General features: G+C 37.7%; 1 protein-coding gene across 5 annotated transcripts in view; it reads right to left on the bottom strand.

The window, feature by feature from the left end:
• Nucleotides 1-22806, bottom strand: part of pds5 (cohesin associated factor B pds5) — a 78647-nt gene that overhangs the window by 2314 nt on the left and 53527 nt on the right. For all 5 annotated transcript variants that reach the window (XM_076175277.1, XM_076175279.1, XM_076175280.1 and 2 more), the window contains 2 exons: nucleotides 21678-21838; nucleotides 21509-21538 (listed from right to left, as the gene is read on the bottom strand). In XM_076175277.1, the coding sequence (XP_076031392.1) occupies nucleotides 21509-21538; nucleotides 21678-21838 (191 nt within the window). The remainder of the gene's footprint in view (nucleotides 1-21508; nucleotides 21539-21677; nucleotides 21839-22806) is intronic.

Genomic DNA, 22806 nt, shown 5'->3' with positions numbered 1-22806 from the left:
TTACCTAGTTGTATTTTACGGGAAGGGGAGCTATGCCTGTGGTGTTCTGCATTTGTATTTCACAGTGTCTAGTTTGCTCTTAAATTCATGTATGGTTTTTGCACACACTATTGTTTGTTCCAAGTGTCCACCATTCTGTGTGGAAAAGTGTTTTTCTTCAGATCTCTTCTATAGCTATCCTTTTTACTTTCTTTCCATGTCCTCTTGTGTTTCTCTTGTCCCAATTTAGTAAGCCTCCTCTATTGAGTATTTTGGTATTTTATTTCATTATAAATTTCTTTTAAAATGTTCCATTTCTCCTCCATCTTTTGTTTCTTCATTTAAGAAGTTTTCCCAATTCACATTTTGAAAGAATTTTCTGAGTTTCTCAAAATCTATTTTGTTGTACATTAATCTTCCTTTTCTATGTTTCTCATTTCTTCTCAAATCAATTAGTTCTTTTAATTCAAACTCTATTAGTATGTAGTCACTTCTCCCAATTGGTGTCTTGTATTCCATTTTATCCACAATTTCTGGCCCTGATAAATATTAAATCTAGTCTCGAAGGTTCTTCATTGTTTCTATATCTGGTATTTTCCTTTACCCATTGAGTCATTGTGTATTCAATGGTCATATCCAGTATTTTATTTCCCAAAAGGTCTTCTCCACTTTTCACTGTCATTTCTTCCCAACATATTTCTTTTGAGTTAAAGTCACCCATAATTACTATGTTTCCTCCTTCTTTCAGTAATTCAATTAATGCATTCTTTGTGTCTTCCAACATTTTGGAATGATCACTGTCCAAGACTGTGCTTTTGGGAGCACATATATTACTAAAAAAAATTCTACTTTTCATGTCAGTTTTCAACTTTTGTCATAAATTCTACATTATTTTTTCCTTCTGTTATCTTTGTCAAAAACTTGACTCCACCCTCATTCTCCTTTCTATTTTTCATCCAATGGTTGTATATGACTTGTCCCACAGTATTTGGTGGTAGTGGACCATTTAATTTCATCTCCACAATTTCCATTATGTCTGGTTTCTCTACTGCCAATGGGTTGTTTAATGCATTTTGTCCTGAAGCCATGCCATCTATGGTGGTATATGTTATTTTTTATTTTTTCCTTTCTCCTTTTTTGTTTCCTTATATATATATATATATATATATATATATACATATATATATATATATATATATATATGCCATTTTCTCAGCCTCAGGTCTACTACTCTCCAAAAAAACTCATTCTTTTCAGTCTCCATCCTTCTCTCATTTTTTTTTTTCACTTCTGTCTTTTCTCTTATTCCTCATTGCTCATTTCTTTCCTTATCCACTGATTTTTGTGCTTTTCACTATTTGCCAGCTTTGCTGTTTTTGATAGTACTTCTGCTACCATATGAGACCTTAGTTTGATTTATAGTGGCCTATATTGTTTTTCCTTAGATTATTACCCCATCCTATGTACCACTTCTATCTCTCTGTCCACTACCTCTCCCTCCTCTTATATCTCTTTCAGAATTGCTTTTGCATTTTCTTTCTCTTCTGTTTCACTTTGGTATCTAGGTACATTGTTTTCCTTTAATACCTTAGACTACAATGTACTTCTTTTTTATCCATTGTCTCTGACCCAATTTTCTTTTTCCCTAATTACTTTATTTACCATTTCTTTAGCATTTTCTTCCACCTGTTGCTGTACTATTTAAAATTTATTTTTTATTTTGTTCCACTTTCCATTGATTTTTTACTTATTGGAGATCTGTCTCCTTAACTGTTTCTCCAACTTTCTCGGTCACTGCTTATATTTCTTATTTCACTTCTTTTTTCAAATCCTTCTTTTTTTTATCTTCATTTTTCATTCTTTTGTTTTTGCTTCTGACCATGTTTAACTCCTTTTTTAGATCATTTAGCTCCCTGTTAGTTTTTGGCAATAACTTTTTTTTTAGCTGCTTCACCTCTTTGTACACTGTCCTGTATTCAGCTTTCAGATCAATTAGTTCCTCTATCAATTCTGCAATCTCCCAATTTCTTAGGATATTTATATACAAAGAGACCTCTCATTAACGGACGTTAATTAGCTGTGTTTACAGTGTTTTTGGTGTTTTGGAGTGGTTCTTGGGTGGCATAGTGATTGCACGTACTAAACAACAGCACCAAAAGTACCGAAAACACAGCGAAAACATCACAAACACAGCTAATTTATGTCCGTTAATGAGAGGTCTCGCTGTACCTAGATTCTCTTTCCAATTCTAAACCTCTACCTAATAGTCCACTCTCTTTTATAAACCCTGAAAATGCATTATTATCCACCCTTTGAGTAGATTTTGGGGTATCAATCATACAAGATTTCTTAGGTATGACCCCCCCTGGTGATTCCACTCTGCTTGTCCAAAGATCTCTGTTGGCTCACTTTTTCGTCTTTCTCCTTTATCATTCTCCATTTAGTGTATTTAACACTAATGCTGACACTCAATTTTATTATTTCGGTCACTCGATAAACATACACTTCCCATATGTAAATACTAGATGGTTTCCTTCAAACTTATCGAAAAAGTACTTGTATACTCCACTCATGAGCCGTGAGTCGTGTGTGTATGTGTGTGATTCACCAAAGGTCTTGGATCATGTGTTGGAATCGTGATCAACATCTATTTCCCTCCCTGAAGAGAGCTCAGAGCTCATATATGACCGATTTATGGGTAAAGCTGTGACCTTACACATCCCCAACTCCACGCCCATGAGAGTTGGAGTAACAACCCACAGATCAGCAATACTGAATTTATTTCAGCCCTGGGTGGGATTTGAATCAAGACCAGCGTAGTGACAGCCGGGAACCCTACCACTGTGTCACAAGTGTGTGTGTATTCACCTAGTTGTATATTACGGGACAAGAACCATGCTCGTAGTAACCCATTTTCGTATCTCTCTGCATCCAGTTTGTTCTTAAAATCTTGTATAGTTTTGAAACTGCTTCCCCCATTTTGTATGTTCCAGACATCAACCACTCTGTGTGGGAAGCTATTTTTTTTTTAAATCTCTTCTGTAACTGTCCTTCTTTACCTTCTTCTCGTGTCCTCTTGTTTCTCTTCTGTCCCATTCTAATAAGTCGTCTCTATCAAGAACTTCCATCCCTTTCATAATTCTGTGTGTTTGTGTGTGTATTTACCTAGCTGTACCTAGTTGTATTTTACAGGAAGAGAGCTATGCTCATACTGACTCGCTTTTGTATCTTTCAGCATCTAGTTTGATCTTAAATTCTTGAAATAGTTTTTGCACTCACTGTTTTCTTATTCAGTTTGTTCCAGATATCTATCACTCTGTGTGGGAAAATATTCTTTTTCAGATCTCTTTTGTAACTATCCTTTTAAGAGTTTTTACGAGAGTTGTAGAGCTTGTGTTAGGAGTAGAAATGGAGAGTGTGAATGGTTTGAGGTAAAGGTGGGACTTCGTCAGGGATGTGTTATGTCACCCTGGCTGTTCAATCTATACATGGATGGGGTGGTGCGAGAGGTAAATGCAAGGGTAGTGGGTCAGGGGTTGGAGATGGTTAAAGAAAATGGAGAAAAGTGGGAAATAAGCCAGTTGTTGTTTGCTGACAACACTGTGCTTGTAGCAGATCAGAGGAGGGATTGAGGAAGTTAGTGACAGAGTTTGAGAAGGTGTGTGAAAGAAGGAAGCTGAAGATAAATGTGGGCAAAAGTAAGGTGATGAGATGTACAAGGGGAGAGAGTGACAGTAGGCTGGAAGTGAGCATTAAGGCTGAGAGACTGGAGGAAGTGGACAGTTTTAGATACTTGGGGGCGAATGTGGCAGGAAAGGGAGGAGTGGGGGTGGAGGTAGAATGTAGATTGAGAGAAGCGAGTAAATGCCTTGGTGGATTAAAAAATGTAATGAGAAATAGACATATGGGAATGGATGCTAAGAGGAGGTTATATGAAGGAGTAATTGTGCCAACAGCACTGTACGAGGCAGAAACATGGAACATAAGAGAGGAGTTTGAATGTGTTTGAGATGAGGTGTCTGAGAAGTATGATAGGGGTTACTAGGCTAGATAGAGTGAGAAATGAGGAGGTAAGGAGAACAAGGGTGGAAAGGGAGCTGGGAGATAGGGTTGATGAAAGAGTATTAGGATGGTTTGGATACAAAGAAAGAATGAGTGAAGAAAGATTAGTAAAAGAGGTGTGGAAGGCAGAGGTAGAAGGAGTGAACATGAGGGGGTGTCATAGGATGAGATGGATGAATGGGGTGAATGGGGCATTACAAAGGAGAGGAATGTCTGTTGAGGAAGGATGGGAGAGAACAGAAGATAGGGGTGAATGGAGAAGGGTTGTGTATGGATGATGCTGTGAAGCATGAGGGGGAGTGGGTGGGGGATGGGGAGTGAGGATATATGTATGAGAAAAAATTTTACACAGCCCGAAGGGATTTCTCCCCGAATTAATGAAGTGGCCTTGCTGTGGATGTGCTGTGTCTTGTGACACTGCTTCTGACCCAGGGCAGTGGACAGGATGCAGGGATGACCCATCATCCAGGAGGTGCCAAGATAAGAGGGAGGGAGGAGGGTGGAGGGGAGTGGAACATGTAGGGAATGGAATGGGTGGGAGTGGTTTCTATGCCTTTTTCTTTTTGGCTACCCCCCGTGTAAGAGGGAAAAAGCCTTTGGTAAATATATGTTTTTCTTTTATCCCACTTTAGTAAATCATCTCTATCAAGGACTTCCATCCCTTTCATAATTCTAAAGATGGTTAGTAGATCTCCTCTTTTTCTTCTTTGTTCCAGGGTTGGTAGTTCCAGTTTGGACAATCTTTGTTCATATGTCAATTTGGAATGTTGATGCCATCGTTGTTGTTGCTCTTTGAATTCTTTCTAATTTCTTTGTTCTTTTTTAGTACTAGGTGTCCATAGTGTTGCAGCATACTCCAATTTTGGTCTTATCAATGTAACTAATATTTTCTTTACAATTTCTTCATCCATGTAGTCAAATGCCACTTTCATTGATCTTAATAAATTTAAAGTTTCTCCAACTATTTTGTTGATATGTTTGTCCGGTGCCATGTCATTGGTGATAGTTACGCCTAGGTCCCTTTCTGAGTTGACTTTTTTAACTTCCTTTGTATCAATTTTATATTGTTCTGATATTCTATTTTTGCTTTTTCCAAATTCCATTATACTACATTCCCTGATGTTGAAATTCACTTCACATGTGTGCCTCCATTCCCAGACTTATGCTTATGTCTATCTTTCAGCATCAAGTTTTTTCTTAAAATCTTGAATAATGTTTGCACACACTGTTTATCTAAATTATTCCAGGTATCCAGTATTCTATATGGGAAGCTATTTTTTTCAGATCTCTTATATAGTTATCCTTTTTGAGTTTCTTTTCATGTCCTCTTGTTCTTCCATTGTCCCATTTTAGAAAATCATTCCTGTCTAGAATTTCCATTCCTTTCATAATTCTATGGTCAGCAGATCTCCTCTTTAATCTTCTTTGTTCCATAGTTGGTAATTCCAATTTGGACAATTTTTGTGTGTGTGTGTATGTGTGATGTGCATTTTTCCATCTATAGCATCTCTACCCATAAAGGATATGAATCCATTCACCACTGATTGGTTACCTACACAAATAAGAGAATGCCAAAGAATAAGGCTAGTATATATATAACCTCACAAAAAATAAATAAGCAAGTAATACATACAAAATCCATACACACACCCAGAAGTTAAATCTCCTTATACTCAGGGACCAAACTAAGATACCAGCTTGTGGTAGTTCTGCAAGATGTCTGTCTGAAGGAACCATCTCTCTGCTGCCCAACTTCAAAATCTGTCAACACGCTCACTTCCATCTAGAGGTGCAGCCTCAAGGGGCTGACACTTGATCTCCAGACCTGGCCCAAAATCTCTATCAACTTCTACTTTATTTCTTTCACAATTTCACATACAGAGTTGCCAATTGGTATCTGGTCCCCTCTTCCTACTATTACAAAACTGGACTAAGAAACTGTCTCACATTATTTTATTTCACTACTTACAATACACCTGTACTCTTATCCTTGTAGGAATTTAATCCATTACCCATGATCTCTCTTGCAGAAGACCTAAAACTCCCAGGTAACCAGGAACAGCTGCTAGACTGACCCATGAGCCATTTAAGGAAGAAATACTGTACAGTTGTCTGGGCATGGCTAGAGGGGCAGCATAAGATGAGGTGTCCTGTGTCTTCTGTGTGAAATTTGATCCTGAGGCAGTTTGTTTCTGTGCCCATGCTTATTCTGAGTTAGCTCTTAGTGCGAAACAGTCATGAAAATGTGGTTCTTGCTTCTCTTGGAAGGGATTTTTCAGTGGAGCTTGTGTATGGAGGGTTTGATGGAATAGGATGTTTGGTGGTCAGTCTTGGTCTCAGGACCCGAGTGTGAAAGCATTTCTGTATTCCCACATTGTATAGCAAAAGTGGTAGGCTGATGCAGATATTTGAGTACTACACTGTTGGCATAACCCACCCCCCCCATGCATTTCATTGGCTACATTTGTTTTACAGATATGGGTGAGGAGGGTTGATGTTCTATGGGGAGGATTTTGGCTTTGGTATACAATGTTCTACTGCAGTGTTTTTGGTACATTTTGTTATTATTCTAAATGCTTTATTTTCAACAATTTGTAAGGTGTCATGTTGTCCTGATTGTTGGGACCAAACCTGTGAAAGCATAGCTGAGTTTGGCTCTCAATAATCATTTGCTGACAAATTTGTTTCCTTCTGCAGTCCAAATATCATGCTTGCTACTGGTTCTAGTATATATTCTAGCTGATTTTCACTGTCAGATCTGATGTGTATCTGAGTCATGTGGATAACAAAACTGAGGCCCAAAAATTTTGGGTTCTTTTCCAATAGTATGTTGAACAATACTACACCATTAATGAGAATCAATTTTTTAGTTCATTTTGTAAATATGATTGGATTACCTAATGGAGTGGCAGTATATATAGAAGTGTGATATTTCCATATATTTGGCATCACATCTGATGTGCTTTGAATGAGGTGGTCATAGTTTGGAGAAAAGAGTCGTCTCTTGAAGATAAAGGTGGAGAGAACAGAGGTAGAGGTTTCATTCTAAAACAACTTGTAATGAAACTGTTCTTCAAAGGGTAAGGTTACAAAGTAGATTGTTGTGAAGCTGAGTAGGTTGAGCTTTCATGTAAAATGTGTGACGTAGTATTGGCAATACCACAAAGGCAGATGGCAGGATGTCATCAGTCGTAACAAAGCAGTTTCTGCTTGCACCAGTATGTCTACAGCATTGCAACCTGCATGGAGGCCAGACAGGAGTGATGACAGGAAAGAATGGTGTTCTTAACTGCTCACCATCAGTGCAAGACCATCTTTTCCAAGAACTTTAAAAGGCAATTTGTGAGAATGTTTGGATGGTATTTGTTTGGAGAAAGGGAGGATGATGGCTTCCCCAAACAGCAAGGAAGGACTTTCAACCCATATTTGGTTGAAGAGGTTCAACATAAAGAATAATGTGGTTGAGTTTTAGTACATACATCTGCATACATACCAAAAGGCCTTCTCCCCCTAATATGGAAGGTGACAGTCAAAGCATACACCAACCCTACACCCATCCAAAACCCAATGACTACCCCTCCTCTTAGCCCCTTGTGGATGAGGGGGCCCTCTTCCCCACCACAGTGGTCTCTGGCAATGCAGCAAGACAGTACTTCTACAGCAGAGCCTAACAGCAGGGCTGCAGGAGCTGGTTTACCCCCACCCCACCATTTCATAAGAAAAAAAAAAATTGGAGACGAGAACACCCCACTACACCATATCACTTATTCATCCATTTCCAACTACTCTTTCCTTCAATCCAATGCCCCCCTTGCTCTGTCCATCCACCTCATTCTTGGTCTTCTCAAGTACACAACTTCTGCTTATCTCTTTGCCCATTTTTCCTCACTCATTCCTTCTGTATGCCAAAACTATCTCAGCACTTTGATCTACTATATCCTACAGCACTTTCCACTCCAACTCTCTGGCTCATCTCCCTATTTCTCACTTTAGCCATCTTCCTAATTCCTATCATATTTCTTCAAACTCATTTCTTCTTCTTTTCCAACTCGAATGTCTCCACTCCATAAGCACGATCACTCCATATCCTCTATTTGCATTCGCCCCCAGATCCTACTTCTTATAACACTTTTCAATTCCTTCAAGATATTTACTACCTGTAGCTTCCTTTACTCTTTGATCTCCCTCTCCACGCTTATATCCAATGCCACAAAATATGTCTAATCTCGAGTTCTCCATTTCCTCCAGGTTCCCACTCTTTATCTCCAATCCACCACCATAACCATTCCTTGTGCACCTCACCACCTTACTTTTGCTCACTTTTACTTCCTGGTTTTCTTTCTTCACACAATCTCAAAGTACTTGCAACTGAAGCAGTGATGTAAACATGGACTGTACTTTCTTCCATATCTCAAATATCCTACACAGATGCAGAGAGGTCAGGGTGGAGCAACGGATCTTTGTATTTTTTAAGGTAGACAGATTTGTATTCTAAGAGTTTAAACAAGAGTTATGAATCTGTGTAACTAAGTAGCTGAGACAGTAACTACCCCCACACTAGTGTTGAAAGATGTAAAATGTTCTATTAGGACCGAGTCACTGGCAAGGGTTGAAGGGGTCTGAAACCCATTGTATTGAAGTTTATTTTACTTTGTATGCATTCTACAGTCACTGGCAAGGGTTGAAGGGGTCTGAAACCCATTGTATTGAAGTTTATTTAACTTTGTATGCATTCTACAGCAACAGCTGGTCTGTTAGTAGTGTTACAGATAAAGAAAGAATGAAAAGAAAAACATATATATATATATATATATATATATATTGAGTAATCCAGGTTAGTGTCCACTTACTAAGTGTGGGTGAAGACTGGGAATGCTAAGAATGTAATGCTATTTCATGGTACTGGAGAAGGAGTAAATAACTGTGTTCAGTAGTTATCCCTTGTGGCAGCAGTGGTGGTTGCTCCCTTCACTTGGGTAAGGAGGCCTCTTATTGTGTCATCAGGTCAAACTGATTCTGGGTGAAGGGTGGGGCTCATTCCTCTGTTCATGGGGGGAGAGTGCTACAAGGTGTGGGGTACCGATACAGCAGTGGGCTTTGCTGGGTCTAGAAACAGTTATTTTATTCTGTCAAACTAGTTCTGGGTGGTGTGGGGTTGGGTGGTGTGAAGTGTGCTGAAGTGGGGGCAGAGGTGGGAACCATTTTATTGTTGAAGAAAAGTACGACAAGGCAAGGTAAGGGTAGCAAGCTTTCCTGGGTCTAGGAAACCTATTGCTCCCTTCCTTCCTTTGCTTTTTCACTGTATCACTGACGTGGCTGCAGATGGGTGACTATTGGGGACCCCTCCCATCCAGGTGAAGCAAGGGCTGGTGATCTTTTGGGCACCCCTTCCCATATGGAGTGAGCACAGCGGATCCTAAAATGGGGTTGCTCAGGGGTACAAATGGCCCCCAAGCTGTACCGCTGAACAGATCCCAGTATAGTAAGTCCTCGTTATACGGTACATATGCGTTCCTGAAAACCTTACCGCAAATTGAAATTACCGTATACCGAACCCATTATAACATGTAATAATAGGATATGGCAGACATACCTTCTCCCTGCTCTTTCCTCTTCAAAACTCGAGCAGATACCGTATCTGTGAATTTTTCTTACCGTAAATAGAATCGAGGATAGTAATTACCAAATACCCTAAATGTGAATTTATCGGATAAAGAATTACCGTATAAGGAGGACTCACTGTACCAGGACTCCGTTGGGCTTACAATGCCTACCAATAGTGTTATGACTGTTGTGACTAGAAGTTTCTATAGATTCCCATCTAACGTCCCCAAAGTCATATCCAGGACTTTAGTTAGTAAAAGAACATATTATTAGATACTTTAGTGGAAGAAAGTTATGATAAAGACCAAATATACTGTTAATCATTCAATCAGTCTCTAGTTCACACTTTGCATCAGATTCTCTGGTGAAAGTCAATCCCATATGGAGGTGGTGCATCAACAGGTAACTCAGAATCTACCCCAGCAGCATCACACTAATACAACACTGACCAAGTTTTCTTCCCAGAGAGACCTATGGGAAAGACCAAATCTTGTCAGCCACTATGAGGCTACTGATCTCCAGTGAGGCCCAAGGTCTTCCCTCTTTTCCACATTCTCCTTTCCAGATTTCCCATGTTATCTCTATGTTAACTTACACTGCCTTTGTTTACCAATGACCTGGTTGATTGAATGTGCTTTCTTTCTACTCACTGCCCTAACATGAAGTGAATGTGTCTATGGCTTGGACTTCACACTGATTTGTAATTCTTAAGATATTTCGTGTTCATGTTTTTACATTTAGTGATTTTACTATTAATAAGCCACCATAAGATAGGGAGTGCTAAAAATCTAGTTAGATTAGGAGCATAGTGCCCCTGCCAACAAGAGCAGTTATGGAAAAAATAGCCTGTGACCTTGATATATAACTGCAACAGATTAAACATAAAGTGTTCCATGTTGCCACAGGAGAAACAAAAGAAACTTACCACAATCTTTATAAACGGCAGCTTCTGCAGACAAATCCTCACCTAAAACCCTTTGAACATTACCACAATCTTACTTTGGCCAGGCAATGGTATTCTTCCATAATACAGTAATAGAATCAAGGATCAATGACAGGATCCTGCAAATGGTGGTCCTGAAGGACAGGTATCAGACAGTACTACCTCCCAGCCACCCATCTTTAAAATGTGACAACAACACTCTCACTTTTACCTGAGAGTGCAGCCCTGGGAAGCTGCACTTGGCCTTTGAACCATTGCTCTGCCACAGTCTAGGAAACAACAACCATACTCAAAATCTTTATAAATTTAAAAAGTATCCCCTACACCTTTTCATATTATGAAAAAAAAAAGAGACAACTGGCACCCATTTCTCTCCTCTTACTATTGTTGCGCAAAACATCCAACACAGACACTGGTCCATTTCTTCTATGAGCTCTATGGGACCATGTATAAGGTATTGACTGCATAAAATTTATGTGGTCAATACACCAAGATCTCTAGTGACAACCCTAGACCAGTCACACAGTATCCCTGTACAACTGGAGATTAACCTCCACTCATACATGAATGCTGGTCACTTTTGATTTCCTTTACCACCTCTATGACCCTACCTCTTCAGCACATTCTCCCCAGTGATTGAAGACCTGGTATAACGGCAACAAAATAAATTAGATATTACGAGAAGACCTATGGACTTCCCAGCTGTTGTGGGGCTAGAGGTTTCCCGTTAGTGAAACTTGAGGCAAAAATAATTATTATAAATTCATTCTATGCACACATAAAAAGCCTTCTCCTCTTATATGAGGAGTGGCCAAGCCAAAGCCCCCCTCCCAATAAAGGATTTACTTTATTCATGCTGGCAATAAAGATGTGCAGCTTCAAGGAGTTGGGAGTTCCATATCTGTCATCCAAAAACCCCACTAAATATATATATATATATATATATATATATATATATATATATATATATATATATATATATATATATATATATATATATATATATATATATGTGTTAGGGCACCAATGCAATGATAGCAGTCCTTCTTGTATATATTTGGGCTACCCCCCCCAGATGACTTGATTTAACTGTGGAACCCATCACTTTTTACAATCAGAACTCATCTCAACTTCTAAATGAAAAAAATAAATAAATAAAAAAAATTCTTCTGTATTTTTTCTGGCAACTACAATTCAATTCTAATCAGTTGGTGATTTTCCCTACTGTTTTAGTATTAACACTACCATTCACACTACATCTCATTCCACATGCTTGAATGAAAAAACTTACCACGCCAAAGGTAACGCAGTGCACGAATAGGTCATTGCTCAATTTTCAATAAGCTACATCAGGTCATACTTTTCTATTTCTTGCAACAAAGCATATCACCAAAAACTTTTATTCTGGCAAACCTCCCCTGCCCTCTACCCTCACCCACCAAAAATAAATGTGGACCAGTTGTGGAATGAAAAACTGAGAAGTTACTTTCAAAGTATTTGCAAGTCTTTATTTCATGAAGACTGTAGTACCGAAAAAGGTTAATGTGAGATACACCTCTTCTTTCTCACAATCCTCACCAACTTCTTTAGGATAATACTGTACAAAACTTGCACTAGTAAACTTGCATACAGTCAATCAGTAATAAAGAAAAAAACTAAAAAGATGAAAACATTTTCAGCTTATAACTTTTGCAACCATTTGCTACATAGTAGTCTTTATCACAGTCTGACACCAAAATCAAGTTACAAAAACCAAACAACCAACCAACCAACCAATCAACCAATGCATCAGCTAGTTTGTATACAGCAATAACTAAATACATACAGCCACCTCAATTATCAGCATGTGCAGCTATGGTGGCTTTCATGAAATATGCTATATTATGTTTTTTTACACTGCAGTTCAAGAAACTGAATAGGCTGGTGTGTACCTCAGTCTGTTACCATTACAATGTAAATAAACACAAAAGTCACACTTTACAATTACCCCCCAACATCTGTACCTGCTTCACATGAGGCAACTGTACTTGTACTGGTGTGGCCTAAAGAATCAGAAATGACTCTTCAGGCATATCTAAAGAAATGAACACAGAGGAAACAAGAATAGTCACAGGACTGCAAATTATGTATCATTCTTCAGTGTCTGTGTAAATGAAGACATATATACACATCAGATGAGTGGTAAATGGTTAATGAACACACATATACATTCACATGTTTATGTGTGTGTGATTTGTGAGGTTTGGGTGATGGAACAGTGTTGATCTGTATGATTGTGGGTGCATTATATGAGTCATGTTGAATGTAAGTATACATGGTGCAAAAGCACTTAGCCCATACACTTGGTCAAATTCTGTGGGGATGGTACACTGGGTATGGATGTTTTGTATAATACTCTTAGTATAGGGGGCTACAATTTGTGTGTATTAAAGGTTATATATATACATATATATATATATATATATATATATATATATATATATATATATTTATATACGTACATACATACATACATACATACACACACACATATATATATATATATATATATATATATATATATATATATATATATATATACACACACATATATATATATATACATACACATATATACATATACAATAAATAAATAAATATATATATATATATATATATATATATATATATTATATATATATATATATATATATATGTATATATATATATATATATATATATGTACAACACTGAATGGGTCCCAGTAACTAGAGATACATTTCTATCAACCACAATGCACTTTAATTCTAAACCATCAACATTGGAAGAACCATGGAGGCACATGCAGAAATTGAAACATGGTACGCCCGAGAACTCGAACCAACGGCTGCGAGCACATGACCAGTGCCATATTGACTTGGACCAATACACCATCAAGACAGATGGCATATTGGTCTAAGTCAATATGGCACTGGTCACATGCTCACAGCCGTTGGTTCAAGTCCTTGGGTATACCACGTTTCAATTTCTGCATGTGCCTCCATGGTTCTTCCAATGTTGATGGCTTAGAATTAAAGTGAATTGTGGTTGATAATATATATGTGTGTGTGTGTATGTATGTATATATATATATATATATATATATATATATATATATACATATACATATACATATATATACATATATACATATACATACATATACATATATATACATAATATATACATATATACATATACATACATATATACATATATATACACACACACACACATATATATATATATATATATATATATATATATACACACACACACAATAGGACATGGAAAAAAAAAACTCAAAAAAGATAGTTATAGAAGAGATCTGAAGAAGGACAATTTTCCACAGAGTGGTGGACACTTGGAACAAACTGGATGAAACAATAGTGTGTGCAAAAACCATACACTCTGTGTGGGAAACTACTCTTTTTCAGATCTCTTCTGTAACTATCCTTTTTAAGTTTTTTCCATGTCCTCTTGTTTTTCTTTTATTCCACTTTAGTAAATCATCTCTATCAAGGACTTCCATCCCTTTCATAATTCTATAGATGGTTAGATCTCCTTTTTCTCTTCTTTGTTGTAGGATTTGTAGTTCAAGTTTGGACAATCTTTGTTTATATGTCAATTTGGAGAGTGTTGGTATCTTTGTCATTGCTCTTTGAATTCTTTCTTTCTAGTACTGGGTGTCCATAGTGTTGCAGCATACTCCAGTTTTGGTCTCATCAATGTAACTAATACTTTCTTTATCCTTTCTTCATCCAGGTAGTCAAAGGCCACTTTCATTGATCATAATAAATTTAAAGTTTCTCCAATTATTTTGTTGATATGCTTGTCTGATGCCATGTCATTGCTGACTGTTACTCCTGGGTCCCTTTGTACCAATTTTATATTGTCCCAATATTCTGTTTTTGCTTTTTCCAAATTCCATTATACTACATTTCTTGATGTTCAAATTCACTTTACACTATTGACTCCATTCCCAGACTTTCTCCTGGTCTTTCTGTAGTAATTCAGTCTTCCTCTGTACTTACTCTCTTTAGTAGTTTCACATCATCTGCAAAGAAGTTCATATAACATTCCACACCTTCATCCATGTCATTTATATATATGGCAAACATTATCGGAGCCAATACAGAACGTATCATCTCTTCCCAGGTCAAGTTCTTGTCTCTAAGTACTACCTTAATTTTTCTCCCGTTCAAGAAATCTTTCATCCATTCCAATAACTTTCCCTGTATTCCACCTATCATTTCAATTTTTCTTAGCAGCTTTTTGTGTGGTACTTTGTCAAATGCTTTTTGTAAATCTAAGAAGGCACAATCTATCCATCCATCCCTTTCTTGTATTATTTCTATTAGCCTCAAGGAAAAGCATATCAAGTTTGTGGCACATGATCTTCTGCGTCTAAATTCAAATTGTTTTGGATTTAGTATATTATTCTCTTCCAAATGTTTAATCAATTTACTTTTGATAACTTTTTTACATATTTTTGCTACTGTACTTGTAAGGGAGACCGGTCTATAGTTGGTTGGATTTTCTTTGTCCCCTCCTTTGTATGTTGGTACAATATTTGCATTTTTCCAGTCTGGTGGTGCTTTTTCTTCTTTGAGTGGGAAATAAATTTTGTCCATTAGTTCATCTATACATTCTTTCAATATCCAATCTGCAATTCCATCCAGACAATGTGACTTTCTGACATTTTTTATTTGGTCCCGTATTTTTTCTGTGTCCCCATTATTTCTTTCATTGAAAGGGATCATTCTCTCTGTCCTTCCTCCCAATTTTATGAACTTTCAATTGTGAATACAGATTTAAAATGTTTGTTCATAATTTCAGCCATTTCTACATCTATAAATATATATATATTCATGTTTCCTTCATGCAGTTTCACTATTTCATGTTTATCTTTTAGTTTATCATTTACATACCTGTAGAATAGTTTAGGTACGTCCTTGTATTTTTCTATCGTCCTTTTCGTAGTTTTTTTTTCCCCGCATATTTTTAATTATTCGTTTTTTAGTTTGATGAATATTTGCCATTTGGTTGTTTTTTGTCGTTTTTCCACTTTTTCCAGGCTGTCTCTTCTATCTTTAGCCTCTCTACACTTTTTGTTATACCAGCACTTTATGTACACCTGTTCTTGTTTCTTCTTTGGTACATATCTGTCTGTTCCCTCCTTGTAATTTTCTATTAATATGTTCCATTTCTTTTCCATCTTTTCTTCTTCAATTTAAGAAGTTTTCCCAGCTCGCATTTTGAAAAAAAAATTCTGTTTCTCAAAATCCCTTTTGTTGTATATTAGAATTCCTTTTCTAAGTTTCTCATTTCTTCTCGAATCAATTAGTTCTTTTAGTTCTAACTCATTAGTATGTAGTCACTCTTTCCAACTGGTGTCTTGAATTCCATTTCATCCATGATTTCAGGCTCTGATGTATTTACCTAGTTGTATTTACCTAGTTGTATTTTACAGGACGGGAGCTAGGCTCGTAGTGACCCATTTTTGTATCTCTCCACATCCAGTTTATTCTTAAAATCTTGTATAGTTTTGGCACTCACTATTTCCCCAATTAGTTTGTTCCAGACATCAATCACTCTGTGTGGGAAGCTATTCTTTTTCAAATCTCTTCTGTAACTGTCCTTCTTTAGCTTCTTCTCGTGTCCTCTTGTTTCTCTTCTGTCCCATTTTAACAAGTCGTCTCTATCAAGAACTTCCATCTCTTTCATAATTCTGTAAATAGTCAGCAAATCACCTCTTTCTCTTCTCTGTTCCAGTGTTGATAGATGTAATTTATCCAATCTTTGTTCATATGTCAAATTTGAGAGTGTAGGTGCCATTTTTGTCACTGCTCTTTGAATTCTTTCTAATTTCCTTATGTTTTTTTTGTACTAGGTGCCCATAGTGTCACAGCATACTCCAATTTAGGTCTTATCAGTGTATCCACTATTTTCTTTACCATTTCTTCATCCATGTAGTCAAAGGCCACTTTCATTCATCTTAAGTTAAAAGTCTCTCCAACTAATTTATTGACATATCAGGTGTCAAGTCACTTGAGATATGTGTGTGTGTGTTTGCGTGTGTGAATGTGTCCTTCCATACAACTTAACAATGTCCATCTTTACATCCTAAATGACTGTAAAGTTTTCAATGAAATATAAATATGATCATCAAATGGAGCATTATGACTGGATGCCTCCTTAAAAGATATAAATAGATGAAAATAAAGCTCTTCAAGATGCTGCTGAAACATTTGCAATCATCCATCAGGCCTTGAAAGACCTGGAGTGTCTATCATCCAGTCTAACCGTTATAAACACTAGTCAATTTTCATGCACATTAATGTGTGCACGTGTCTATGGACAAAGAAAATGAGTGATGAAAATATCAATTTCTTATGCTATCCTGTGATTTTCTGCCCCTGTTTTCATCTATTGTGTTCACTACAACTCGGTTCACAAACAAGGAATGCACGAATGCGAGGGAAATTGTAGAACAGCATCCACAAGGCTTAATCTAACTTTTTTACACTAACCTACGACTTAGGCATTTTTTTCGGGCTCCAGACACAAACCATAATAAAAAATTTCCAACCTTGTGTGAAGCATTCCTTTAGCCCTCCAAACACTAACAAATATATAATTAGGCATTCTTGTACCACCACACATCACCAAAACTGATCAATCTCTCCCACACATAACCAACACCATTGCAATCCTGCCATCCTTCAGAATTGGCCCACCTTAACTCCACATCAATGTGCCAATCTTCACTACTGGTCTACATAAGCATCGCTAGAATTTCATACACAACGAACAATTCAACATTCCTCAACCAACTTGATCATTAACCACCAACTACTCTGTGTTGCAAAGCACTTGCAGGCTATACTTCCACAACTCACCCTTCCATATATAGTATCTCTTCCCTCACACCACAAATGCATCCCCAAGGATCAAAGTTAAACTAGAAATGAATCTGCAGAGGTCTTTCTGGATAAGCCCACTCCTTCTATCCATGGCTTTCCCAGCAAGACGGAAATACTGACCATTTTTCTTATGAAAAATAAACAGTTCAAACTCTCTAATATCATGAACTCTGTTTCCCGCATGCACATATTGCATTATCATTCCCGTCACCATCACCATAGCTGGCTATTATCATTCTTATTCTTAACCTGAACTTCATCAGTTTCTTCCATGCACTTTTCTCCCAGTTATTTGGGATCAATAACTTCAAATAAAACTGGAAAATCCACATACTTTCAATTTAGACACCTCATTTTCTCTGTGTGCACTTACATAAGTATTTGCAAGAGTGTGCATGTTTGTGTTTCTGTTTGTGTGTGTGTGTGTGTGTGTGTGTGTGTGTGTGTGTGCACATATGTGCATGTGTGCATAAGTGTGTGCTAGTACATGCGTGTTTACCTAATTCTAATATGCAGGGAAGGAGCTACATTTGTGGGGGGTCCTGTCTCTTATACTCCAACTATCATATCTAGTTTTGAATTTGCCTATGAACTTAGCTTAAGCTATTTCAAATTCTAACCTATTTTGGTTGAAGGATCTATACAGCAAACTCTTTCTTGATATCCTTTAGACATGTGATTTTTTTCTAATGTGTTTCCATGTCCTTATGGACTCTCTTGTCCCACACTAATTCCTTCTGTCATTTTTTTCTTCCCTTTAATGTCCCCAACACTATTACATCACCCCTTTCTCTCTCTCTCTTTTTTTTTCTATGATGCCAGATCCAGTGCTTTTAGTCTTTCTTCAAATGTTTTACGTGCATGGAGCCACAAATCTCCTGCAAAAGACCTGTAGCAATGGACTGATTGATCAATCTGCTAGGCTGGGAATCAATTTAACTGTTGCTCTTTGAATACTCTCAATCTTGTCCATATAGATCACACCACTGCTTTATTTTCCAATTCAAGGAATTTTATTTTATTTTTCCCAATATCTCATCATGCACATAGTGAAAAGCCCCGTAAAAAGCCACTTTTATTATCATCTAGACTATGTTTCACCCGTAATTGTGCTCATAGGTTTGTCAGGTGATGAGGTATCCATGACCAACACCAAAATATTTCCTCTTTTGCTTTATAAGAGTAATTTATTGATCATCTTACTGAGTTTCCATTTCCAATACTTTGCTTTTTTTTTTTTTAGCTTCTTAGTTAATTTACTATGACGAGGTCCAAGTGCACATACACATGTGTATATTTACCTAATTGGATTATACAGTATACCCTCGATATATCGAACTAATTGGGGGGGAGGCTTTGTCATTATAGCCAAATACACATACTGTACATACATATGTACTCAGAATGTGCCATGCACCTGCCATCTGTATCAAACATTGCACTGCATATTCCTTATTTGTTATATCAGAGGAATGGTCAGTAGGTCTCACACAGTTAATGTTGCTGAATTTTAGGGCAACAAGGTTCAGTAGAAAGGGTTTACTATACAGTAATGGAGCCAAACTCATGTTTTTTGCGTGTGTGTGGGTGGGTGTAGATAGATAGATAGATAGAGAGAGAGAGAGAGAGAGAGAGAGAGAGAGAGAGAGAGAGAGAGAGAGAGAGAGAGAGAGAGAGAGAGACAGAGAGAGAGAGAGAGAGAGACAGAGAGAGAGACAGAGAGAGAGACAGAGAGAGACAGAGAGAGAGAGAGAGAGAGAGAGAGAGAGAGAGAGAGAGAGAGACAGAGAGAGAGAGACAGAGAGAGAGAGAGACAGAGAGAGAGACAGAGAGAGAGAGAGACAGAGAGAGAGAGAGACAGAGAGAGAGAGACAGAGACAGAGAGAGAGAGAGACAGAGAGAGAGAGAGACAGAGAGAGAGAGAGAGAGACAGAGAGAGAGAGAGACAGAGAGAGAGACAGAGACAGAGACAGAGAGACAGAGAGACAGAGAGAGAGAGAGAGAGAGAGAGAGAGAGAGAGAGAGAGAGAGAGAGAGAGAGAGAGAGAGAGAGAGAGAGAGAGAGAGAGAGACAGAGAGAAATACTTGTGCAACAATACCGTACAAATGAATGTAAGTATACAGGAGCATGTGCTTATTAACACCTGCAAGGAATGCATTATGTGCATGTAATATATGTGCACCATGAGCATGTATGCTTAATGCAAATGTCATGCACATATCTGTCATACATATGTGCATCATGCACGCATGTGGCTATTTGCATCACTGCATGCCCTAATATCCCACTGCATCCTTGCGTATCAGCATGCATACATGTGTGCACGAGGGTATATTTACACATGCATACTCTTGTGGGCTTGTAGTGTTTTTCCTACACAGGCATTAGAAAAACAAAAGGCTACTTCTCAGATGTCCGAAATTTAAAACAAACTGCCTGAAAGACACTGAGATCAGGTCACTCAATTAATATAACATCCTTCCAAAGCCTCTGCATGACACAGCACATTTCCACTCAGCGCAAAAGAAAGATGAAAAGGGCATTGGTTTCAGGATATCAAAGGACTTTCTCTGCAAGTGGTTGGCATTTATGTGATTTGCCTTCCCTAGCATCAACAAACTTCCTACCCTCCTACCTTCTGTGCACCTTTACTAGCAACCAATGACGTCGTTTCAATCATTCTGGCCCTATTACACTGCAAATAAATAAAAAGCAAATCTACTTTCCCTACAGGAATCCTTCCAACATCTTGGGCAAGTTTCCGAGATACTCTTTGATTTGTGATGTATCTCTCACTTCCTTCGGCAACAAAAAGAGCCTGCAACATAAGACTGGACTCGTGTTTCCTTGTCTAAATTAGCCCCTTCAAACTGATGATGCAATTTACAGATTACATTCTGCTAGATAATTTCACCCACCTGCTGGGGGACAAACTTCATACAAAATGGAGTCTCAACTAACCAAGAGCACATTTTGTCTGTCCCCTCACTTGAATAAAATTGTCTGAAATTTGCCAGAACAAAATACATAAACAGCATCACAGAATAACAAGGGTTATGGACACATACAAGCCATTGTTTGGAATCCATGACTTAAGCGATGGGACACTGTTTCTCAATCTACTTGGAAAGGACCTATCACTGATTCTACTTATGTGTATACTGGCCAGGGCTTTGTGGTTATGGCAGTCTCACCAGCTTATACTTTTTGGTCTAAACACTTGGATCAGATAATGCTTGGCAGTAACCACGTTCTACCTTGTGACCACTGCATTCTGACCAAGCAATACAGTTTGGTCACAACACTCATCAGCCAGCTTTGTGGTCACTACAGAAGGTCCATTTCTTAACCACGGACTTGCCCAGGTACAAAATGTCCTTCTGTAGTGCTGGACAGTCAGCCCTGCTCTTGCTAACTGTTCCAATAACACGAACAAAAGAGAACTTCCATTACTCCTCAAAAATACCTAATCTTGTTCAAGTCAAGTGAAATGTCTCACATGGAGTCATTATCTCGCAACTTGCATTCCATCTACGTGTGTGTGTGTAACTAAAAGGTTAACACTACATTTTCCAGGGTGTTATACCAGGCATTTTTCCATGTGACCTTCCACAAATATTTCTCTGGTCTTTCCAGCATGGTGATGGCGTGGGTACTCCAACACCTGTACACTTCATACTAGTCACGATCCAACACTTCAGGAAATCTTCTTCCAAGAGTCATTTGACATTCTGTGTCAAACCAGTATCAATTTCTACTTCAAGAATAGTTCTACTATACCATGACCACTATGAAAGTTAGTCAACTCTCAATTTCTACTTTGCAAAATAATGTTCTACCATTCCTTGATTACTATGGAGTCAATCCATCACTTCTATTTCATTCTTTGACTCCTGTGAATCAATTCATCAACTACTTCCCATCAACTTCTACTTAGTTCTTGGCAAACCATTACTCCCCACTGGCACTACTCACGTCTTCCCATTTGTCTCTTTGGAAACTAAACTGCAAAGAAAACAAAACAACAATTTAGCAAAATTTAGCAGCACAATTTTCATCTATAATTCACATTCAAACAACAGCAAAAAAAAATTAAATAATTCCTCCATACAGGGAGAAAAGTCAAACATAGTACAGCACATACTTAGGTTTGGTAGGCAGTAACGTTGATCGTCCTTTCTTCATGGGTAATTCATCCAAGCTGTTATATGTCAGGCCATCCTGTTCAGCCTCGCCTGATGTGCCTTGTGGTCGTGCTCTCTTCCTACTAGGTCCAGCTAGACTGTCATCCTCTGACATACCATCCTGGGACAATTATAATTTAAGCAAATGAAATGCACAGGCAATACCAAATCAGAAGCAATATTCTCTTACAACAACCATACTAATATAAAGGGGCAGTGATAATAATAAAAAAATATATATATCTTTCTAAACACTATGCATGATATTCTTCTGTCTTGTGACTGTGGTACATAAATATGTAAAAACATCATGTCACACTGAAATGAAATTAAAAGTGGTGTAAATACAATCTAAGAAGCATTACAGTGACTAACAGCCAGAAGGTGCAAAAAGTCTTTCAAGCACTATTCAGTTCAGCAATTTGCCACTCTCAGATCACTTCATATTCTGAAATATATCCTTCAACTAAAAAATTTCATTCTTAGAGCTTTGCAACTTTATAACACATGCAAATAAATGACTATGAGATTAGGAGTTCAATCTCAGATCAGCTGCAGTAATTCAAACTGAACTACCAAGAAGGATGATATTTGTGACCACAATCATGGCACCCATTGGTAGAAAGTAAACAAAACTTCAAAACATTAATATTCATTCTCTCGGCACAATTCTCGGCACATTCTCAATGGCACGCAAGTTCCTGTACACACTGAAATGATCCTACACATCCCTACAGACCCTCGAAACATCATCTGAACCAACACACAACAAACTAATAACAAATGCCTCCTCCTTTATGTGTGACAGTCACAGCAACACAAGAATCAAGATTGTTTTACCCTTTGGTTTTCAGTCACAGCTTCCAAAACCACCAACACAACCCCTCTTGTAGCACTCTCCACTTATAACTTAACCCATTTACATTCACAGTCTCCTTCTTAGTAACACTTACACACTAACTCTATTCACCAAAAACTTAAAACAGTAAATAATGCTACTGTTGTAAGACCATTGGCCTTCCCACTGATCCAGAACTGAAAATTATTCACTCTGCCATAAGGACAAAAAATGAGTCTGCAAAGACTACT

Source organism: Oratosquilla oratoria, chromosome 37 (assembly GCF_046742065.1).
Source record: "Oratosquilla oratoria isolate Oo_2021 chromosome 37, ASM4674206v1, whole genome shotgun sequence".
In the NCBI taxonomy this organism is placed as follows: domain Eukaryota; kingdom Metazoa; phylum Arthropoda; class Malacostraca; order Stomatopoda; family Squillidae; genus Oratosquilla; species Oratosquilla oratoria.
The sequence above is the reverse complement of the archived record's forward strand: the minus strand, read 5'-3'. Positions and strand labels throughout refer to the sequence as shown.